Genomic DNA, 21,019 nt, shown 5'->3' with positions numbered 1-21,019 from the left:
GGGAAAGAATATATTATGTTTAGACATGTATAATATGTAGAACGCTACCACAAAACTGTTAAAACATTCATCATTTGGGATTAGGAAGCACTGTGGGGAAAAAAATGGGCAAGTGTACGCCATCCTAAAAGGACTTCACAGAGGAGGGGCACAGAACCTTACACATCGTCTTCTAAAAGAGTCTGTTTCTTTTTGTAGGTTGGAATTTCTAGATCTATGCTAATAATATCTGATTATTTGGTAAATGCCAGTCACTCTTACCTCACTAACAGTAAGCATTAGTTTGAATAGTTTCACATTTGAGAATACATGATAGAACCCTAATAAAAACCTGGGTAAATGAATCACAATGTTAAGAGTAAAAATAAAAAGCCTTTATGAATTCAGGCAGGAAAGGATACACTGAGACCAGCTACATCATCTGGTTTGGCAATGGTGTGTCACAGGCAGTTAAATAATAAGAATTGGGTGAAAAGATATATGGGAGCTGCTTGGAAAGAAACTTGACTTTTATTGCAATATGAATGAAGAATGAAAGTAGTGAGTGAGAGAGTGGCATGACTGCAAGGAGTCATGGGAGGAGAGGATGGTACTTAGGTTTGGGGCTAGGAATCGTATTTCAGTAGAAGGTTTTTAAGGTGTGAACAACTGATGTTGGCATTTAGAAAACAAGAAAAAGAAGGGAAAGGAGCTAGAAAAATTTAAGTCATCAGAAAATTTGAAAAGCCAGGCGAGTCTGTGTGGCATCTGCAAAGAAAAGTGAAGGCCCAAAGAGGGGGCTCAGTGGGTAAAGTATTTGCAAGGAACATGTAAGGACCTGAGCTCAGATCCATACAACCTACATAATGCCCAGTGCAGTAGAGTGTCTCCACAATCCCTGTGCTGCTGCAGGGAGCTGAGAGGCAGAGACAAAAATCCCTGGAAGCCCATGGGCCAGCTAGCATACCACACACAGTGAACAGTATCTCCAAACATGTTGAAGGACAAAAAGCTGTAGCTGAGCGTGTCCTCTGACTTCCACATGCTCATCACAGCACATACACAGATAGAAAGGTTCAGAGAATGAGATAGCACCTCCTGGAAGAAGTTAGGATGATGAGGAGTGGTAGTAGGTGGGGTTTGAGATTAAAGGAGCACCAAGATTTAGTAGCAAGAAGTAACATAGAATAGCAAGGGTAAGAGGAAGGGGAATTTTTTTTTCAAATATATTTGATCACCAGAAAAGGAAGTGAAAAAGAGGTAGACAGAATTTATTTTAGAAAATAACATTGAATGCTAAGAAATGCAGAGGATGTTAGGTAGTTAACAGGCTCCTCCCTGTGCTCAAATCTCAGCTTCTTCATTTAGATATATGACCTTCGGCTCGGTCATTTAACCTTTCCTCTGTAAAATGGAAACAGTAATAGTTCCCATCTCTTAAGCGCGTTAAGAGAATTAAAAGAGTTAATATTAAATTATTAGAACAGTGCCTGGCCACTTATAAATGTCATTGAGGTGGATAGTAATTTGCTCAACATTCTAGATGTTAGGAAAGTCATTTATAGCACCAGATTCACAAGACACTGGCATGGGGGCTGAAGAACAGAAAATAGCAAGTATGATTCGTTATCATTACTATTTAGCATCTTAGCCACAGACTCTCCTACTATTATTGCAAGACATCTGGATCTCTTCCGGCCGGGAGGTCTTACGAATAACACTGCTCCTTAGCATCATTGTGTCTTTTTTATGCATAAATGTTAATTATCAGAAAACACTAAGAAATTATGTGACATGCTTTGGACTGATAACTTTTTTTAATGGCTCTTACAGAGTTCTGAATGAGTTTATTATGAAAAATCCTAGTTTGGAAAATAAAAAAGACCAAAGAGACCTTCAGGTAAGGCATTCTGAATTCAAGATTGTTACAAAAATTAATAGTTAAAATTAGAAGTCATATAAAATAATCTATGATATTCTTTCTAACTATGAGCATTCTGTGAAATATAAGATTGACTATTATGTAAAAAGTAGTATCAGGTAGTGACACATGTCTACTATCTTCGCTCTTGGGAGGTAGCAGACTCAGGAGTCCAAGGCCAGTGTCTACAACATACATTGAGGTTGAGGCCACTTGAAGCTACATGAGACAATTTCTGGTGAGGGAGTGGGGAGAAATGTGTATTATAAAATATCTATTGTCAGAAAATAAAACACTTCAAAACTTTTTGGCTTATTTTCTGTGTGTGTGCACAAACCAGGTTCTTCCTTGTTTCTCTAGGATGTGACTCACAAAATAGTGGATGCTATTGGTGCAATTGCTGGTTCTTCTCTGGAACAGACAACATGGCTCCGACGAAATCTGGAAGTTAAGCCTTCTCCCAAAATAATGGTGGATGGAACCAATTTAGAGTCTGATGTTGAAGGTATTGCTCTGCAGTCTTATTCTCTCAGCATAGATTTACTAAGTAGTGTTAGTTAGCCCTGTAACATAAGCTCACCCTTTCCAGTAGTAGTAGTAGTAGCAGTAATAGTAGTGGCAGTAATAGTAGAATTAGCAGCTTTTTTCAGTGAGAGAATACTAATCATTATCTACTGTCCTTTCTCTTATTTAGATATGCTATCACCTGCAATGGAAACATCAAACATAACTCCTTCTGTATATAGTGTCCATGCACTGACATTGCTCTCTGAGGTAAACATTATCAAGTGTTTCCACCTGAATACTCAAATAAACAGTTAAATAGTACATATCAATCAGAAATTCTCATAGAGGAGTTTTTAATTTCAAAAATCATTTTTTTTTTCTAGAAATCACTGGTACATAGAATTACCAAGTATAGGACAATGTGGGGGCAATGAATGTCTATATGTTTGTGTGTGTGTGTGTGTGTACACATGTGTATAGAGATCCATGTACACCTGTGCGTGTGAAAGCCAGAAGTTGACCTCAGGTGTCATCGTCGTCTTCTTTTTTTAAACATTTGTTTATTTTATGTATATGCGTACACTGTGGCTATCTTCAGACACAGCAGAAGAGGGCATCGGATCCCATGACAGATCATTGTGAGCCACCCTGTGGTTGCTAGGAATTGAACTCAGGCCCTCTGGAAGAGCAATCAGTGCCTTTAAACCACTGAGCCACCTCTCCACCCCCCACCCCCACCCGTCCTTTTTTATTTTCTACCGTTTATTTTTCAGTCTCCTCACTGAAACTGGAGAGTGGCTGACCAAAAACGTTTGGGAGCCATCTGTCTCTGCCTTGCCAGTATTGGGGGTATACATACCCACCACTATTCCCAGTTTGTGTGAGGGTGCTGACAACCCATACTCCAGTCCTCCAGCTTGTCCAACTTGTCCAGCAGGCACTTGAGCCACTGAGTCTTCTCTCCTGCTCCAGATGCAGGGTTTTGACCTTGACTATATTTGTCTTATTCTTTGTTAAATGATAGTGATCTTAATATACTGTTCTGAGCTGTAGAAGTTCTCTGGTAGAATGTTTGGGGTCCTTATGTATACTATCATATTATCTGCAAATAGAGATAACCTTGACTACTTCTTTGCCAATTTGTATCCCCTCGATCTCCTTTGTTTTCTTGTTGCTCTAGTTAGAACTTCGAGTACTATATTGAATAGATATGGGAAGAGTGGGCAGCCTTGTCTTGTCCCCAGTTTTAGTGGGATAGTGTCAAGTATCTCTCTATTTAATTTGATATTGGCTGTTGATTTGTTGTAAATTGCTTTTGGTATGTTTAGGTATGAGACTTGAAGTCATGACCTCTTCAATACTTTTAACATGAAGGGATGTTGTATTTTGTTAAATGCTTTCTCAGCATCTAAAGAGATGTTCATGTGATTTTTTTTCTTTGAGTTTGTTTATATGGTGGATTACGTTAATGGATTTTGTATATTGAACCAATCTTACATCCCTGGGATGAAGCCTACGTGATCATGGTGGATGATTGTTTTGATGTGTTCTTGGATTCAGTTTGCGAGAATTTTATTGAGTATTTTTGCATCAATATTCATAAGGGAAATTGGTCTGAAGTTCCCTTTCTTTGTTGGATCTTTGTGTGGTTTAGGTATCAGAGTAATTGTGGCTTCATAGAATTAGGTAGTGTTCCTTCTGATTCCATTTTATGGAATAGTTTGAGGAATATTGGTATTAGCTCTTCTTTGAAGGTCTGGTAGAATTCTGCACTAAAGCCATCTGACCCTGGGCTTTTTTTGGTTCGGAGGTTTGTAGTGACTTTTTCTATTTCCTTGGGGGTTATGGGCCTGCTGATAGTTTACCTGCTCTTGGTTTACTTTGGTATGTGGTATCTGACTAGAAAATCATCCTTTTCAGCTAGATTTTCCAGTTTTGCTAAGTATTGGCTTTTGTAGTAGGATCTGATGATTTTTTGAATTTCCTCAGTTTCTGTTATTATGTCTCTCTTTTCATTTCTGACTTTGTTAATTTGGATACGGTCTCTGGGCCCTTTAGTTAGGTTTGCTAGTGCTTATCTATCTTGTTGATTCTCTCAAAGAACAGGCTGTTGGTTTTCTCTCTCTCTCTCTCTCTCTCTCTCTCTCTCTCTCTCTTTTTTTTTTTTTTTTTTTTTTAGATGAAGCTTCTCTGTGTAGCCCTGGCTGTTCTGGAACTTTCTCTGTAACTCAGAGAATCTGCCTGGCCTCAAACTCAGAGATCTGCCTGCTCTGCTCTGCCTCCCAAGTGCTCAGGTTGATGGCCTGCACCACCATTCCCAACTCTATTTGCATTTTTCTAATGCTAGATGTATTGGGCATTTTTTCATGTATATATTCGCCATTTGTTTATCTTCATTTTAAAAACAAAATCTCCATTCATCTGTCCACTTATTGGGAATTATCTGCCTTTTTTTGGTTTTATATGTACTTGGCTGTTAATCTGTGAAATAGTTTTTAGAGACATTTTTGTATTTTGCCCCCTTGCTGTGCAGCTTTTTTTTTTAAAACTTTTTTTCCCCTTCCCTTCTCCCTCTTGCTCCTGCCTGTTTGCTCTGGCCCTCCTTGCTCTGGCTCAAAGGTTTTTATTTATTTATTATATGTAAGTACACTGTAGCTGTCTTCAGACACCCAAATGAGGACATCAGATCTCATTACAGATGGTTGTGAGCTACCATGTGGTTGTTGGGATTTGAACTCATGACCTCCAGAAGAGCAGTCAGTGCTCTTAACCACTGATCCATCTCACCAGCCCTTTGCTGTGCAGCTTTTTAATTTGATTTTTTTAAAAAAAAATCTCATTTGTCAATTCTTGCTGTTATGCCCTAAGATACTGAAGTAATATTCAGAAGGTAGTCACTATGTCTAAATCTTGAAGCTTATTCCTTATGTTTTCTTTTAGTAGTTTTAGCATTGAGGATATTAATTGATTTGGTTTCAGTCTTCTGTAAATCCCATGTGTAGGTAAGGAATTTTCCCTCCCAGTTGTACTTGTTTAAAAAAAAATGTACTTTTCTTCGCCTCTTGGCGTCCTTTTCAAAAGTCAGACTACTGTAGACATCTGGGCTTATTTCTCAGTTTTCTCTTCTATCCCATTGGTCAGTTCTTATGCCATTATCATTCTGGATTTGTTACTGTAGCTCTGTAATACTGTCTGAAATCAAGTACTGTGGTACCTGCAGCAATGCTCTTTTTGCTTAGTATTCTAGGTCTTCTATTTCTTAGGATTTTCTGTTTGTTTCTGTAAAGAATGGCATGGCTATTGTGATGAGATTGCATTGAATCTGCAGATTGCTTTGAGTATTGTGACAGTTTGCACAGTATGGACTCTGTTAATCCATGAACACAGGAGGTCTTTCTGTCTTCTAATGTCTCATTTAATTCCTTTTGTCAATGCTTGATAAGTTTAGCTGTAGAGGTCCGTGATATCATTGGTTAAGTTTAAGCCTAAGCTTGTAGTATTTGTGTTTTTAATGAAATTCTTAGACTTTTCATTGTGTGTTCTTTTGTGCATGGTACTATTACATAAGGACATATTCAGGTGAGTATATGTTGTGTGTTAAGAATATCCCAACCATTCTTCCCTCTTCCTATCCAGCCCACTCATTAGTACCTTTGTTCCTCCTGGGAGTTTTGTTTTGACTTTCATGTCATACATTTATGATTTTATGTACTTATTAAATCAAGGACGACAAATAGAAATTGACTTTCTAGTACTGACTTACTTTACTTAATGTAATTATCTCTACTTGCATCTGTTTTCCTGGAAATTACATAGCTTCATTGCTTTAATGGTTGAAAAAAAAATGGGTCTGCTGTACATAGATGCCACATTTTCTTTTCTTTTCTTTTTTTCTTTTTTTTTTGTTTTGTTCCTTTGTTATTAGACACTTAGGTTGGTTCCATAACTTTACTACTGTAAATTGTGCAAGTATCTCTGTAATATGCTGGCTGGGAGTTTGTCAGGTAAATTCCAAATCATATGATTCCTCTATACCACATCTAGGTAATTACAACAGAATCAAAATCACTACAGAGACACTTTCATGACAGTTATTGCTGCACATTCAGAATAGCCAAATTACAGAATTTGCTTGAGTCCTCATTGATAAATGCATGGACAAAGAAAATGTTGTATATATACCCAGTGGAGCCATTTTCAGACATGAAAAATAAAAATATGCCATTTGTTTAAAAATGGGTGGAACTGGAGATTATTGTGTTAAATCTACTGAGTCATTCTGATAACAACAGATGCCACACATCTCATGGAATTTTAGTGAAAAAATGGGACAATAAATAAAAGAATGTAGAAAAGGACAAGGGGAAGCCAGATCCGAGTAATGGGGTGGATATGATCAAATTACACTGTATGTGAGTCTAGAAGTGAAACCATTATTTCCTACATTTAATATAAACTAAATTTTAAAAAACAAAAAGGAATTGAATAAAGCTTGAAGCTCAAATTGTCAGAATCAAAATGACTTGTGCTCTGAAGTTTGGCCAGGTGGACACCGTATTGAGAATTCTACAAGGCTAATTGACTGATCAGAACTTGCTCATTGTGAAGAGTCGCAGACTCAGCACTGTACTATTTTGGGCTATCTTCGTAGCCACTGACTGCCCACCTCTGTGTCTCCCTATCATCCTTTATCACATAAGACTTTCGGGATAGAGTACTCTGAACACACCTCTAGCATCCACCCACCCTAAAGTTAGCAATGTCTTCAGATCGTTGCTAAAACTCCTAAACGAGTTTCCACACTTTGGTGTGTAACCTATTGCCTACTTTCCTCCAGCAAAGTATGTGATAATTACCTCTATCTGTGCTTTTTTGTGATATAACTATAAAAGTTCCTGAAAATCCCCACAAAAGAACATTTGTAACTCAGGACATCTAGCATCCATGTTTCTGGCCTTTGGTCATTCAGATTTGGCTCGGAATAAACTATGCCTTACATCCCTACCCTCATTTTTAAGTTTATATTTTAAGAAAACAAATGTTTCATATCTGATTATGTCGTAGAAGAACATGAGTGGTTAAGTATAAAGCATGAATAGTCAATTAGCAATGTTTTTATGTCCATTCTTGTAGTTTGGTCTGGTTTTAGCTTTTATGGCCATAATGTCACGTTTTACCCCTTCCAGATGTGGATGCTAGGTCTTTACAGGTTATGAAGCATGACTGACAGTGTATGGCTGTTGACTGACAGAACTGGGACGTGAAGAGCCTATAGCTTCTAGGTTTTCTTAAGCTTCTTTTTAACTCTGTCTGGGAAAGAGAAGGCTGAAGTTTGACTTGTACATTCAGTTTTTATTCATATAGAAGAGTCTTGAATGTTTCTATACTTCTCTATCTGGTGTAGATTTTCCTTACCATAAGTATTTTTGGTTTCCTTCCAAGTTGAAAATCAATATCCACTTTGGCCCCAGTTTCAGCATGTAAATGAACTTGTTTTCTCTATTTTGTAGGTACTGGCTCATCTTCTGGATATGGTTTTCTACAGTGATGAAAAAGAACGAGTTATCCCTTTACTTGTAAACATTATGCATTATGTTGTGCCCTACCTCCGAAATCACAGGTACCATATGATTCTTACGATTTCACCTAGTTCATACTGTGCTAGGAAGTTTGGACCTTTATTGCTATTGTTGGCCTCAACTACAAAATATTATTCTTATCTTAACTCATATAATGGTTAAAATTTTTTGTGTCTCATTTTTCTTATGGTGACTTCTGTTTCTTGTTTCCATGTCACTATCTGAGGTAAATATGAAGACACATAAACTCAAGATCATGACTGAAGTGAAATATGATGTGGTTTAATGTATTTTTCTGCACAGTGCACATAATGCCCCTAGTTACCGAGCCTGTGTCCAGCTGCTTAGCAGTCTTAGTGGGTATCAGTATACACGGAGAGCCTGGAAAAAAGAAGCCTTTGACCTTTTCATGGACCCCAGTTTCTTTCAGATGGATGCGTCCTGTGTTAGTCAGTAAGTAGTCCTCTTCTCACTTCCATCAGTCACTGTCTAGCAAAGGCAGACAGCCTTAGTGAGAGTAGAATCTTAATGGCATATGATAATCCTGTCTTTCAGCTGGAGAGCAATTATGGACAACCTGATGACACATGATAAGACAACATTCAGAGATTTGATGAGTGAGTACCTTGACAGCCCAAGTAGTTTTTGGCTTGTACATTCATCCTTACCATGCATTATTCTCTTCTGAAAAGTATTGAATTAGCTCTTTGTCAACGAAAACATAGATTCCTATGGAAAAATAGTAGACTGAGAAAGACAAGCATCCCATGTCTCCCCTTATATGAAAATAAAGATTTAAAAAAAAGTTATGACACAGTGTGGGAAAGGGCAGCTGTAACATCACTCCCTAAGAGACAAAGGCAAAGGATCAAAAGTTCCAGACCAGCTCAGATTCAAACAAAACCCAAGACACAGAAAGAGAATGAGATCTGTGTAGGAAATGAGGAGAACTGGTGACTGGGGATGAGAGAGTAGTGCAGGTGTGAGTGAGAGTAAAGATGTGATATGAACGCATGTGTGTCCCTGATGAGATCTCTAATTTCATACAGTGAATGTGTACTACTAATACAAACCTTACGGAAGACAGCTTAATATCAAGGAAAGGTCTTTGATTTTCTCTGCACAGCCTAGGTACCAGCATATAATAGGCACTCAATAATTATTGATGATAAAAAGACTGAAATTAGGCATTTGGATCTAAACTCTGCAAGAGTGTACTCTAAAGTGCTGTGGTTATGGATCTTCAGGAAAGAGAAGTGGGGACAGGGAAAAGGAGGGAAAAAGTGTTACTAAGCTGAACTGTACTCACTGGGATTCTGTGAGTCTGTACGGTGTAACCCCAATAGTTTTCTTATCTGGAGAAAGATGTCATGTATCTGTTCTAATTTTCTGGCATGCTGTTTGTTTGTTTGTTTGTTTGTGATAGTACTGGAAATCAAATCCAGGGCTGCATTCACGTTAGGCAAGTACTTAACCTCAGAGTTCCATTCCCAACTCTTAAAGTCAAGTTATGAGGCACTTGTTATACATCACAAGACCAGAGGCAAGTGGATGGTACAGAATGTGGATGTTCATTAGATACTCTGTCAGCTGATCTGTTGCATGCTTTTACAATAAAAGGTGTACCATTTTCAGGTTGCAAATAGTCTAGAAGATTACTGTTGTTTTTTTTTTTTAATTATTTATTTACATTCCAGCCATTGTTCCCCCTCCCAGGCCCTCCTCCCACAGTTCCTCATTTCATTCCTTCTCCCTCTTGCCTCCAAGAAGCTGCTCCCCCACCCCCCATCCCCCTCACCCCCCTAGACACACACACACCAGGCCTCCTCCTTCCCTGGGGCCTCAAGTCTTTCTAGGATTAGGCGAATCTTCTCTACCTGAAGCCAGACCAGGCAATCTGCTATATTTGTGTGGGAGCGGGAGGGGGGGTTGGAGCAGCCCATGTATGCTGCTCAGTCTCTGGGAGCTCCCTGGAGTCCAGGTTAGTTGAAACTGCTGGTCTTCCTATGGGGTTCCCAACCCCTTCAGCTTCTTGAATCCTTCCCCTAATTGAACCATAGGGCTCCCAGGTTTCAGACAATTGGTTGGGTGTAGGTATCTGCATCTATCTCAGTCAGCTGCTGGTAGATCCTCTCAGAGGACAGCCATGCTAAGCTGTCTGTAAACACATCATATCATCATTAATAGTGTCAGGCCTTGGTGTCCCCCATGAGCTGGATCCCAAGGTGGTCCAGTCATTGGACTGCCTTTCCTTCAGTCTCTTCTCCATTCATCAAATATTTATTGAAAGATAACAGTGGACCAAGCACTATGCTAACATTTATAAAAGTTTTAAATTAGCAAATGAGGTTGTAAAGTAAATAAAATGGGGCACTATGTAAATGAATTTCAATAGCAAAGAGCTCATATTGGATATGAAACTGAGGGAGCCAACCCTTCCCAGAAATGGAATTCCCAGCATAGGGAACAAAATTGCAGAGGTCTTGGAGTGACAGCAAATTCAGTGAGTCTTATGTCAGAACCAACAAGACAATACAGCTATAGCAGAGTAATCATGTGCAAGGAGTCAAATATAAAGGCTAGGAAATCAGACCAACTTGATCTCTTGAGAAATTATTTTTTAAAGTAATACAAAAGATGTAAGCATACCTTTATTAATAGCATTACTGGTTATTTTACCTTCTAAAATTCACAATTCTAAGTTTTCTTGTCTGTCTACATCAAAATCCTGCCATTCAACCTTCTGGCATGTGTATGTTCAAACTGTCTGCCAGCTTTTCTGCACCAGAGAAAGGTCTAGGTACTTTGCTCCATTCCTCAGGGTGTATGTCATGGGCTATTTATTCATTCTAAATAAAGAATGATCATTTTCAGATGCCTAGCTGGCCTTCTGCTTCCATTCCTTTTTATAGCTCGAGTAGCTGTGGCCCAGAGCAGTTCTCTCAATCTTTTTGCAAATCGGGATGTGGAGCTAGAACAGAGAGCCATGCTTCTCAAAAGATTGGCCTTTGCCATTTTTAGCAGTGAAATTGACCAGTACCAAAAGTACCTTCCAGATATACAAGGTAAGTAATTAAAACCTTTTATCTTCTCTCTATTCTGAATTATAGGGATTCGGGGTACATTTATTTTGGGTTTTGGTTTTTATTTTTCTGTTGTTTATTTAAAAATACCTTTACTAAATTTTAATTTGGATTGAGATAAACCAAGTGTGATTTGATGGACAGTATTACATAACTGAAAAATTTCAGCTTCATTATATAAAGGAAATCAACACTGAATTTCAAAGACTTACTCTAAACATTATCTGTGGTTTATTGTTTGGGTCAAATATCAGAGAAATTCACAGCAAATTCAGTTAGTGACTCTAGGCACTCTAGTGACTCTAGTGACACTCTAGGCAAGTGTATTACTGTTTAGTTGTGGACAAGAGACCAGGAAACACAAACAAGAGAACGGAATAAAGGCGAGCCAGGAATTATTGCCAGTCACAAACATTTATATGTCTAATTTGGAACTGTGCTGTGGACAGGGGTGTCTAGAAAAGGAATATATTGGATTGGCTTACAGAGTAGGGGCTAAGTATCCAACAGTGGTCATCTGCACACTGGAGAAGCAGAAAATACAATAACTGCCCTTTCTAAAAAGATGGATGCCTCCATGGATATAATTGTAGGCATCCAAGCTCCCTGGAGCATACCTTGGTATTAAGTCCACATGTCTCTCTAAGTACAGATGTGATTTGGATAACCAGGAAATTGTGCATGGATCAAAGTGTGCACATGTATGTGCATATGTATCTGAGTGTGTACAGCCAGGATGTTTACTTTTAGACTTATCATAATCCTTACACTATTACTCCAAGCCAGGATCACAGTCGTCTTTTATGATTTCTGCTGAGTTTGCAAACAGAATAAACTCTATTATACTATAAATAGATTCTATGGGCCTTTGAAAATGAGAAAGGATAACATCTCTAGATAGGTGGTTTTCTTTATCAATTTACTTAAAATATTCAAAAGCAAAATAAAGAGTACTAATTTTACTTCAGGAAATAAAAGATATTCTTTTCTTTTTTTATTGGATATTTTATTTACATTTCAGATGTTATCCCCTTACCCCCATCCCCCCCCCAGGAAACCCCTATCCCATCCCCCCTCCTCCTGCTTCTATGAGGATATGCCTCCCACCTACCCCCCTACTCCTACCTACCCTCGAATTCCCACACACACGGCATCCAGCCTTCATGGGACCAAGGATCTCCTCTCCCACCTATGCCCCACAGGGCCATCCTCCCTTACACATACAGCTGGAGCCATGGATCCCTCCCTAAGTGCTCCCAGGCTGGTGGTTTAGACCCTGGGAGCTCTGGTTAGTTGGTATTGTTGCTCTCCTCATGGGGCCGCAAACCCTTTCAGCTCCTTCAGTCTTCACTCTAACTCCTCCATTGGGAACCCCATGATCAGATCGATGGTTAGCTGTGAGCATCTGCCTCTGAATATGTCAAGCTCTGGCAGACCTCTAGGGAGACATCTATATCAGGCTCTTATCAGCATGCACTTCCTGACTTCCACGTCAGCATCTACCTTTGGTGACTGCACATGGGATGGATACCCAGGTGGAATGGTCTCCAGATGGCCCCTCCTTCAGTTTCTGTCCACACTTTGTCTCCATATTTGCTCCCTTTTCTATACCATGTAAAAATAAATCCCAGGTAGCTTCTAAGTAAAAAGAACAAAAAGAAAAAAGAAAGGCCAAAGAAGCTGGAATCTAATGTTAAAAAAAAAATTGTAATGGCAGTATTTGCTGAAAGAAAAAGAAAAGAAGGCAGTCACAACACATGCTGCTTTTTCATTTAAAAAAAAAAAAAACATATTTAAGGACAGAGGACAGATCTTTCCCTCCTAGTCATAAGCCCCACATCTCATTCTTTTCTGGAAGTCCATTCTTTTATTTCTAGTGAATAGTCTACAGTAGCTGTACTTTGGTTTTCAAATGAGTGGGTTTATTATGTAGCAAGGACAGGTAGAACAAATTGCAAGCAGTAGATAAACACAGCAGATAAGACATCAAAACAGCCTATGATTGGACCCTTGCAACATCCAGCAGAGAGGACTGGAGAATCCAACCAGGTGAAGTAACAACAACGGTAACAACAATTCATGCAACTGCAGCATCCATCAGGACTGACTAGGGAAGCCATGCTACAGTTCCCACTGAAAAACGCTTAGACAGATCACTGATTCTTCAGAGATGAGCTTCCAGGTTCTCATTCCAACACAGACATTTTATACATTGGTATAAACAACAGTAGTTCCTGTTGCAATAGTCTACTTTCTAGCTGTGTCCAAGGACATGGTGTTATTTAACACCCTTTGCTGTCTGCTCTTCTTTTTGTCTGTGTCATAGAGTTGGGTACTCAGCTTGTCCCAGAACAGGGCATTTTGAAGGAAACTTGAAATAAACATGCTGGAGTCTGCCCTCCTTGCCCTCAGAATCCACTTTAACAAATGCAAGCAGCACATGATGGTACAACTGACGTTACACACACACACACAGTGCTAAGCATCCTTTACTCCATTCCAGTTGACAGTGAAAACCAACCATCATCAACCCATCTCTTGTCTACACCCGACCACATCTGGCATGCTTAAATTTCCAAATAAAGTCACGACTGCTCCTTAAATAACTCTCTGAAACAAACAACTGAAAACATAGAGATTCTTTCCATAGGATAGGTGGGAAAATCCCTTGAGGAATACTTGATCTTTTGATATCCCAGAACTTAAAATGATAATACAAAGTTATAATAGCTCTTAAGTACCAATTCAATCAAGGTTTAGTACAATGTAGGAAATGTAAACTAGGAAAAAATCTTGCTTTGTGTGTGTATATGTGTGTATACATACATATACATATACACATATATATATATATATATATGGTGGTATATGTCTAAACATCACATATATCTAAATTTATCTAGATATACACATATATACATACATATATATACACACACACACACACACACATACACACGTCTACACACATAATATTCTTAACAAAATAGGGGAAAACACCCATGACAATTAGGACTTTCCTTTCTAAAACTAGTCATGTGACCATTACTATTTATAACTACCTTCTATTTATTCTATACTTCTTCAACCCCCTGTAAGAATCAGGTCTTGAGTCTCTACTCAAAGCCTGGCATATTAATCATTCTACCTAGATTGGGTTGTAGTTTCCCATTGACTTTATAGCAGGGCCTGATAAGATACTGAGATACCCTATTGGATTACTTGCACTTCAAAAATGTTCTTCCTTACCTTCATTTTGGAGCAGTCCAATTTCTCCTTAATAGTCTGGATCAATCATTCCTGCTACATGCATTAGAAAGTAACCATGAGGAAGTCTTAGTATCCAGTTCAATGCAGTGGTTGTATCTCCATTTAGAAGCACTTCCCCCTTTGGAATATTTCTGTGCCAACAGATCATGGGATCAAGGTTGGGAGGAGGAAGCAAAATTTCTGCTAGTGAGTGACAAGGCATGACTCTGAGCAGTAATATTTCCACTTCTATCCTTGACCCCTAGAGTCAAGGATACTGACTCCAGCCTACTGTCTCCTAACAGGGCCCTGTAACTGTATCTTCAAATGGTCATTCTACCATCTGTGAACATGAGCCCACTGCCTCACTGCTTTGAGCTTTGACTTGAGCTCAGTGGTCATACTCAATGCTGTGTAAAAGAACATACATAGATAAGGTAGCTAAAGCATTCTGTAAGTCCATGAACAAGAGTTTTGGCAGAAACATTTTGCAAAGGAAATACAAACCCTAATACAACTATGAGTAATATGGTCTGTTTTAATAAAAAAAAAAAAAACCTTTCCAGGCTGGAAGTGAACCACTGTAATTGGTTACATGAGAGTTTTGAACTTTCATCCTGAGTTCAGTGACAATGTCCAAAGGATACATCACTCTGAGCCACAAAATACTTTCACCCATAACCAAACTCTTTGCTGCCCAATTCAGGGAGTGCTGTGCAGCCTGTAACCTCAAGAACCCAAGGACTCACGTGAAAGTGATTCTGTTCTTTAACTTTGTATACCTAATTTCAGATATAGAACAGTTAGTTTTCTGTGAGTCCTTTGGTTGGTTGGTTGATTGGTTGGTTGGTTAGTTGCTTGCTTGCTTGCTTGCTTGCTTGCTTGCTTGCTTGCTTGCTTGGTTTGGGTTTGGGTTTGGATTTGGATTTGGATTTGGATTTGTCTTGAGACCAGGTCTCATACAGTACAGGCTGATTTCCAGCACATGATCTTGCCTTACCAACCTCTCAAATGCTGGGATTCCATGCGTGGCTCCTTTGTGTCTACATTTAATCTTTATTCAAAATGTAATTCATGGACCAGTACCACTTTCTTATTCTATCCATAGAGAATTCAAACATTCAAAACTTTCAGTTGCTACATGATAGAATATACTAAATCTAATAAGAAAATTCTTGATTTTTGTACATATCCATGTCACTCCTTAACTTCTAATGAAAGAAGCAGCCTGCTAAAGGTTGGAGGTTTTTTCTGTCTGGACTAGACATTAAGTTTTATAATAACTGGAATTACTTAGGCATTGAAAATATGCTGCCTTTCTTTCAGAGAGATTGGTTGAGAGTCTCCGTTTGCCCCAGGTGCCGACTCTTCACTCTCAAGTGTTCCTGTTTTTCAGAGTGTTACTTTTAAGAATGTCTCCGCAACACCTTACCTCACTCTGGCCTACCATGATCACAGAACTTGTGAGTTAATTTTAATTTATAAGGTTATAAATATAAACTGAAAAACAGTGTGATTAATTTCCAAATGCTTTTTAGGTGAAAACTAACCTCAATATTACAGTTCATGGCAATTTCTGAAGTTGAAAATAGTAAAAAAAAAAAAAAAAAAAGTCAGATTCCATGTCCTTAATTATCTTATGCCTCAAATTGTGCAGATAACCAACTGCCTGTGAAGCCTTACATATCTCATCCTGTTTAATGCTTGGTCTCTTCGGCACATTTTTGGCTTTGTCATAGCCAACAGGATTAGTGGCCCCTGCAATCATACCCCTAGTGAGAGCCAGTGGAGCTGGACTGATAGTCTGACGCAAAGCATCTACTCCTGTTCAAGTACAGCATGCATCCCAGTTGAGCTCACTTCACAGATTGCAAGGACTTCCTAAAGTAAACCCTCCCAAGCCCCACGTCCACCAAAGATACAGTGAAAAAATGATATACCCACTTGAAAGTGAACATGTCCTTCATGGTCTCCAGGTGCAGGTGTTCTTACTGATGGAGCAGGAGCTCACTGCTGATGAAGATATTTCACGGTAATGTGTGCTTTCGTTTCTATGAGTTCAAGTTACCTGAAGTTACTCAGGAGAGTCTAGATATACCACTATCCACATACTTCCATTATTTGGGGCTAGAAAGATGGCTCAATGGTAAAGAACACTGACAACTCTCTCAGGACCATCACTCACATGGGATTGTCTATACCTACAGTTCCAAGGGTACTGACACATGATGCACAAGTAGAAATGTGGGCAGAACGTCCATATACATAAAATAAAAAAATAAATCTTTAAAAAATGAATACTTCCATTATTTATGTTTGAATGTAATTTTGTTTAGTAAGGAGACATGATAGACTAAATTATCACCATTTATGGATATCATCCTCTACACAAAGAATCCACTTAATATAATTCAGTATTATTTCAACTACATTAGTCATGTTAGTCATGTTAGTTTTAGTCCCTAAAACTCAGGATATATAATAAAACCAGTATGGCAGGTAACCTGTGACAAGGGTATCCAGACCTTCCAGAATGTTCCCAGTTGAGTGTACAGTAGCTAGCTCAGTGTGTAATGCTTACTGTGAGTATGATGACCTGAGTTCTACTCCTGAACACATGTAAAATGTCTTGGTGTGCAAGCTGGAGAGATGACTGACCAGTTAAGAATTCTTGTGCTCTTGCTGAAGACCAGGGTTCAGTTCCCAGCACTCACAAGGCAGCTCACAACCATCATCATTCCAGTTCCAGGGGATCCAGTAACCTCTTTTGACTCCTGCAAATACTAGACATGTATATGGTATACACATATACATACATACATACATACATACATACATACATACATACATACAGCCAAATACTCATACAGAGAGGATAAAAACAGAAAAACGTGGGAGTGGTTCATGAATTTGCAATCATGCTCTGAGGAAGTGGACAAAGTTTGTCACTGGGACTTACTGTCCAGCCAACCTAGCCTACTTGGTAAGCTCTAAGCTAATGAGAAACCCTGCCTCATACAACAGGATATATAGTGCCTGAAGAGTAAAGTTTTCAAAATACAGTTTAGTTGTGATCACTCTAATTCCTGGTCATCAGTGTGGTTGTGGAAGAGGCAAGTTGGTCTTTAGCATTTCCAGGACTCCTGTAAGCCATAGACCAAGCTGATCTAGATAACACTGTCTGCTTACAGGACGTCAGGGCCGTCTGCTGCTGGTCTGGAGACAACCTATACTGGAGGTAATGGCTTCTCCACATCATATAACAGCCAGAGGTGGTTAAACCTCTATCTCTCTGCTTGCAAGTTTTTGGATTTGGCTCTGGCACTGCCCTCTGAAAATCTTCCTCAGTTTCAGATGTAAGTAAAAGCAAGGATATAAAATGGATATTTTTCAAAATACACTTGGTCACTGATACACAACCTAAAGTTCCTTGTGTAGGTTGAAGTATTCATAAGTTTGCACTAAAACCTCTTTGTATTGGAAAGAGTGGAGCAGCACAGTTGCTAGCACTAAATGGTTGCTGTGGACATGTTCCCAAACCATTGACTTAAAAGCTAGAGCACCCCAGGTGTGGGGCAGTGGGGTGCAGACTCGGGAGCTGGAAGTTTAATGGAGGGGACAGAGCCAAGCACATGAATGGTGTTATGATGAGAGCAGGAGATTGCTGCCAACTTTGAGGTTCAGAGCAAGCCCTGAACGGAGTAGTAAACAGATGGAGTTAGAGGCTCACTATGAAGACAGACAGAACTGGAGCTGAGCTGTCTGAGGGATTAAAAGACCACTGCTGGAGTTTGGTGTTGAAAGGAGAGGCTACAAAGGGACTCTACTATGTAAAGAATTATAAATAAAGAGTATAGATGTAACCTAGGATAATGGGAAGCCACTGAAGTGTTTAACAGACTCAGTGATACTATTAGACTTGCATTTTAGAAAGTTTATCTTTGCTGTGTAGGGTGGAAGAAAACATAATAAAAAACAATAAAAAGCTCCAAGATAGTTCAAACAGCAATTGTGCCTGCTTTTATTTTGGTGGGTTTGTCTTAGTGCTGAGGATGGAGTCCAGGCTCTTCAGCATGTGAGGCAAGCATTCTGCCCCTGAGCTCTTGTGCCCACAGCCCTTGTGTCACCTTGTTAGCAGTTTAAATATGTGCTTTTCTATGCATAAGCTCTCTGGAAGGATGCATACAGTACAAGAGTCTGGCAGAACTGACGGTTCCTGTAGAGGGAAGTCTTCCTTCTAGTATTCTTTTGCATGCTGGACTAGTCAACTCTGTTACAGTACAGACCTAGCAGTTTCCTTCTGAGTTTCCTGCCTGTCAGTCAGGAAGAGACTGAGGGGGGGGGGACTGCAAGCTTGAGGCAGTTACTACAGAAACACTATATATTTTGTCTATTAGGGAAAGAGGAAACATTTTTTAATCCTGATTTTGCTTGTGAATAAAATGGTAACAAGTACATTACAAGTTGTCCTGTTATCATACAGCTCTGGAATAGTTGTTTTTAAAGCCAAGGTGTCTCTGTGTAGCCCTGGCTGTCCCAGAATTCTGTAGATCAGGCTGGCCTTGAACTCACAGAGATCCGTCAGCCTCTGCTCCACCTCCCCCTGAGGGCTAGGATTAAAAGGCATGTGCCACCACCACTCAGCTTCCAAATGGTGAATTCCACTTTTACTGATTAAAGCTTGGCTCGGATGGCACTTGAGTTTGCATGTACTGGGGCCGTGTTCTTTGTTCTAAATGATATAGCTTATCTGTGATGATGCAGCGTTGTGTTACTGATATAAGCCTTCTCCCACTGATAGGTACCGATGGGCCTTTATTCCTGAAGCTTCAGATGACTCAGGCCTAGAAGTCAGAAGGCAGGGCATACATCAGCGAGAATTTAAGCCATATGTGGTTCGACTAGCAAAACTTCTTCGGAAAAGAGCAAAGGTACCAAAGTTTAGGAGGGTTCTTATGTTACTGTTGTTTTATGTTTTATTGTGTATCCTATAACTGTGCTAATATTAAATGCTGCGTTCATGAGTCATTTACTAAATGTTTATTATGTATTACATAACTGCTATGTTAAATGTTGCATTTGTGAATCATTTACTAAATGTTTCTTGTAAAACTAACACTATCAAGTTTATTAGGAAAATAAGTTCTTGGTTTTGAAGACTTATTTAAGAAATACCTGTTTATCATACTTAATTTTTAAAAAAGATAAAGGAAATATTTAATAACATTTTTAAATTTCTCACTTTCAAAATGAGTGAAAACACTGGAACCAATGCTTGTAAGTAATCCTGGACAAACCTGAGAGTTTAGTATGTTCAGAGTCACGTTGATGGCGTGAGAAACATCAGTGAGAGCTGACTGAGGGCAGTGCTCAGGGGTGTTTGCAGAGCAAGCCTGTCAGACTAGCTTCAAAAGGGAACGGAACAATCAGAAAATGAAAAGATCAATACATATTAAAGTTTTAATAAACTTGACAGAAATACCTCATCAAAATTGAATTAGCTAGACTTCTTTAATAATATTTTCTAATAGTTTCTATAACTCTTGTTATGCCATATTTCAGTTTTACATATCCACCCTACTCCTGCTCCCTGTAGTTTTAAAAACACTGCTGAGAATAAAGCCATCTACTAAATGTGACTACTAATTAGAAAGTTAGTGAAGGGACTCAAAAATGCAAATGTCTAAAACATTTTAAAAACCATCTATGTGGAAGAAATCAGGAGAAAATGTGAATTACCAAAATCTGTCTCATACATAAAGTGTAGAAAGTTAAATTCTGTAGTTTATAGCATGCCCTGAATCCTTTATAACTAAGTAAGGGTCAGGCTAACTTGCCAATCTTTGCCCTGAAGCAGAGGGGTAATGAAAATGCATGTTCACCATTGGGCCTTTTTAATATCTGTCATTTTCTCATGCAGAATCTTTCCAAAGCATATAGTTGAGGCTTGTGATGGGTTTTGAGACTGGGTCTGTATGAACTCACATGATTTTGCTTCAGCAGTAATGAAGCTGTATTTGATTCTCTACAGAGCAAAAGGGAAGAAAGCTTTTAGGAACTTTACTTAAAAGACATGAGGAACTTGCTTCTTTAGGAGCCACATAAAAGGACAATGTTATGGTCCAAAGTCTGATCCAGGATTTAAGGACAAAACTTTCCCTTTTCTGTCACAGGATTTGAGGAGGAAATCCATATGCAGTGAACATTCATGGGACTCTAGGCCCATGACCTCTGACATCCTCAAAAATTACCCACAAATAAGACAACTGTTTGCACTAGAAAGTTATCTTCCCACCTTGATCTCTTTAAACAAGGCCTTCACGGCCAAACATACTTTTTACTGAAACAAAGGCTATGAGTTCTCCTCTTTCCTTCCACAGGACAAGGAGGACTTTAAGATTTTGGAGGGATTGGAGATGGCCAAGCTTCAGGTGAGGGTGGCTATTGATGGTTATGATATGGCAGCAAAAGCTACGAGAGGTAAACAGGAAGGCAGGTACACTCCACATGTAGATTTGTGAAGTCAACGGAGGAAATGGTTAAATGGAGATGTTTGGTTATTTAGAATCGAGGACAGGTACATAAGAACAAAAAAAAAAAAAAAAAACCCACTGAAATGTGTGCTCTTCTTGGTTAAGAGCTCAGGGCTGTCAGAGGAGGTACTCTCTTTTAAAGAACAATTTCAATAGGAATATAAAAAG

At 39.0% G+C, this 21,019-nt stretch overlaps 1 protein-coding gene across 4 annotated transcripts in view; it reads left to right on the top strand.

Moving 5' to 3' along the window:
- Dop1a (DOP1 leucine zipper like protein A) overlaps positions 1–21,019 on the top strand; it is a 98,103-nt gene that overhangs the window by 75,103 nt on the left and 1,981 nt on the right. For 3 of the 4 annotated variants that reach the window (XM_028756238.1, XM_028756237.1, XM_028756239.1), the window contains 12 exons: positions 1,813–1,879; positions 2,261–2,405; positions 2,595–2,674; positions 7,918–8,027; positions 8,290–8,439; positions 8,542–8,603; positions 10,899–11,051; positions 15,645–15,781; positions 16,295–16,350; positions 17,510–17,674; positions 19,120–19,249; positions 20,699–20,749. In XM_028756238.1, the coding sequence (XP_028612071.1) occupies positions 1,813–1,879; positions 2,261–2,405; positions 2,595–2,674; positions 7,918–8,027; positions 8,290–8,439; positions 8,542–8,603; positions 10,899–11,051; positions 15,645–15,781; positions 16,295–16,350; positions 17,510–17,674; positions 19,120–19,249; positions 20,699–20,749 (1,306 nt within the window). The remainder of the gene's footprint in view (positions 1–1,812; positions 1,880–2,260; positions 2,406–2,594; positions 2,675–7,917; positions 8,028–8,289; positions 8,440–8,541; positions 8,604–10,898; positions 11,052–15,644; positions 15,782–16,294; positions 16,351–17,509; positions 17,675–19,119; positions 19,250–20,698; positions 20,750–21,019) is intronic. The other variant, XM_028756240.1, reaches the window with a different exon arrangement.

Source organism: Grammomys surdaster, unplaced genomic scaffold, assembly GCF_004785775.1.
Source record: "Grammomys surdaster isolate TR1022 unplaced genomic scaffold, NIH_TR_1.0 126113, whole genome shotgun sequence".
NCBI classification, from domain to species: Eukaryota; Metazoa; Chordata; class Mammalia; order Rodentia; family Muridae; genus Grammomys; species Grammomys surdaster.
The sequence above is the reverse complement of the archived record's forward strand: the minus strand, read 5'-3'. Positions and strand labels throughout refer to the sequence as shown.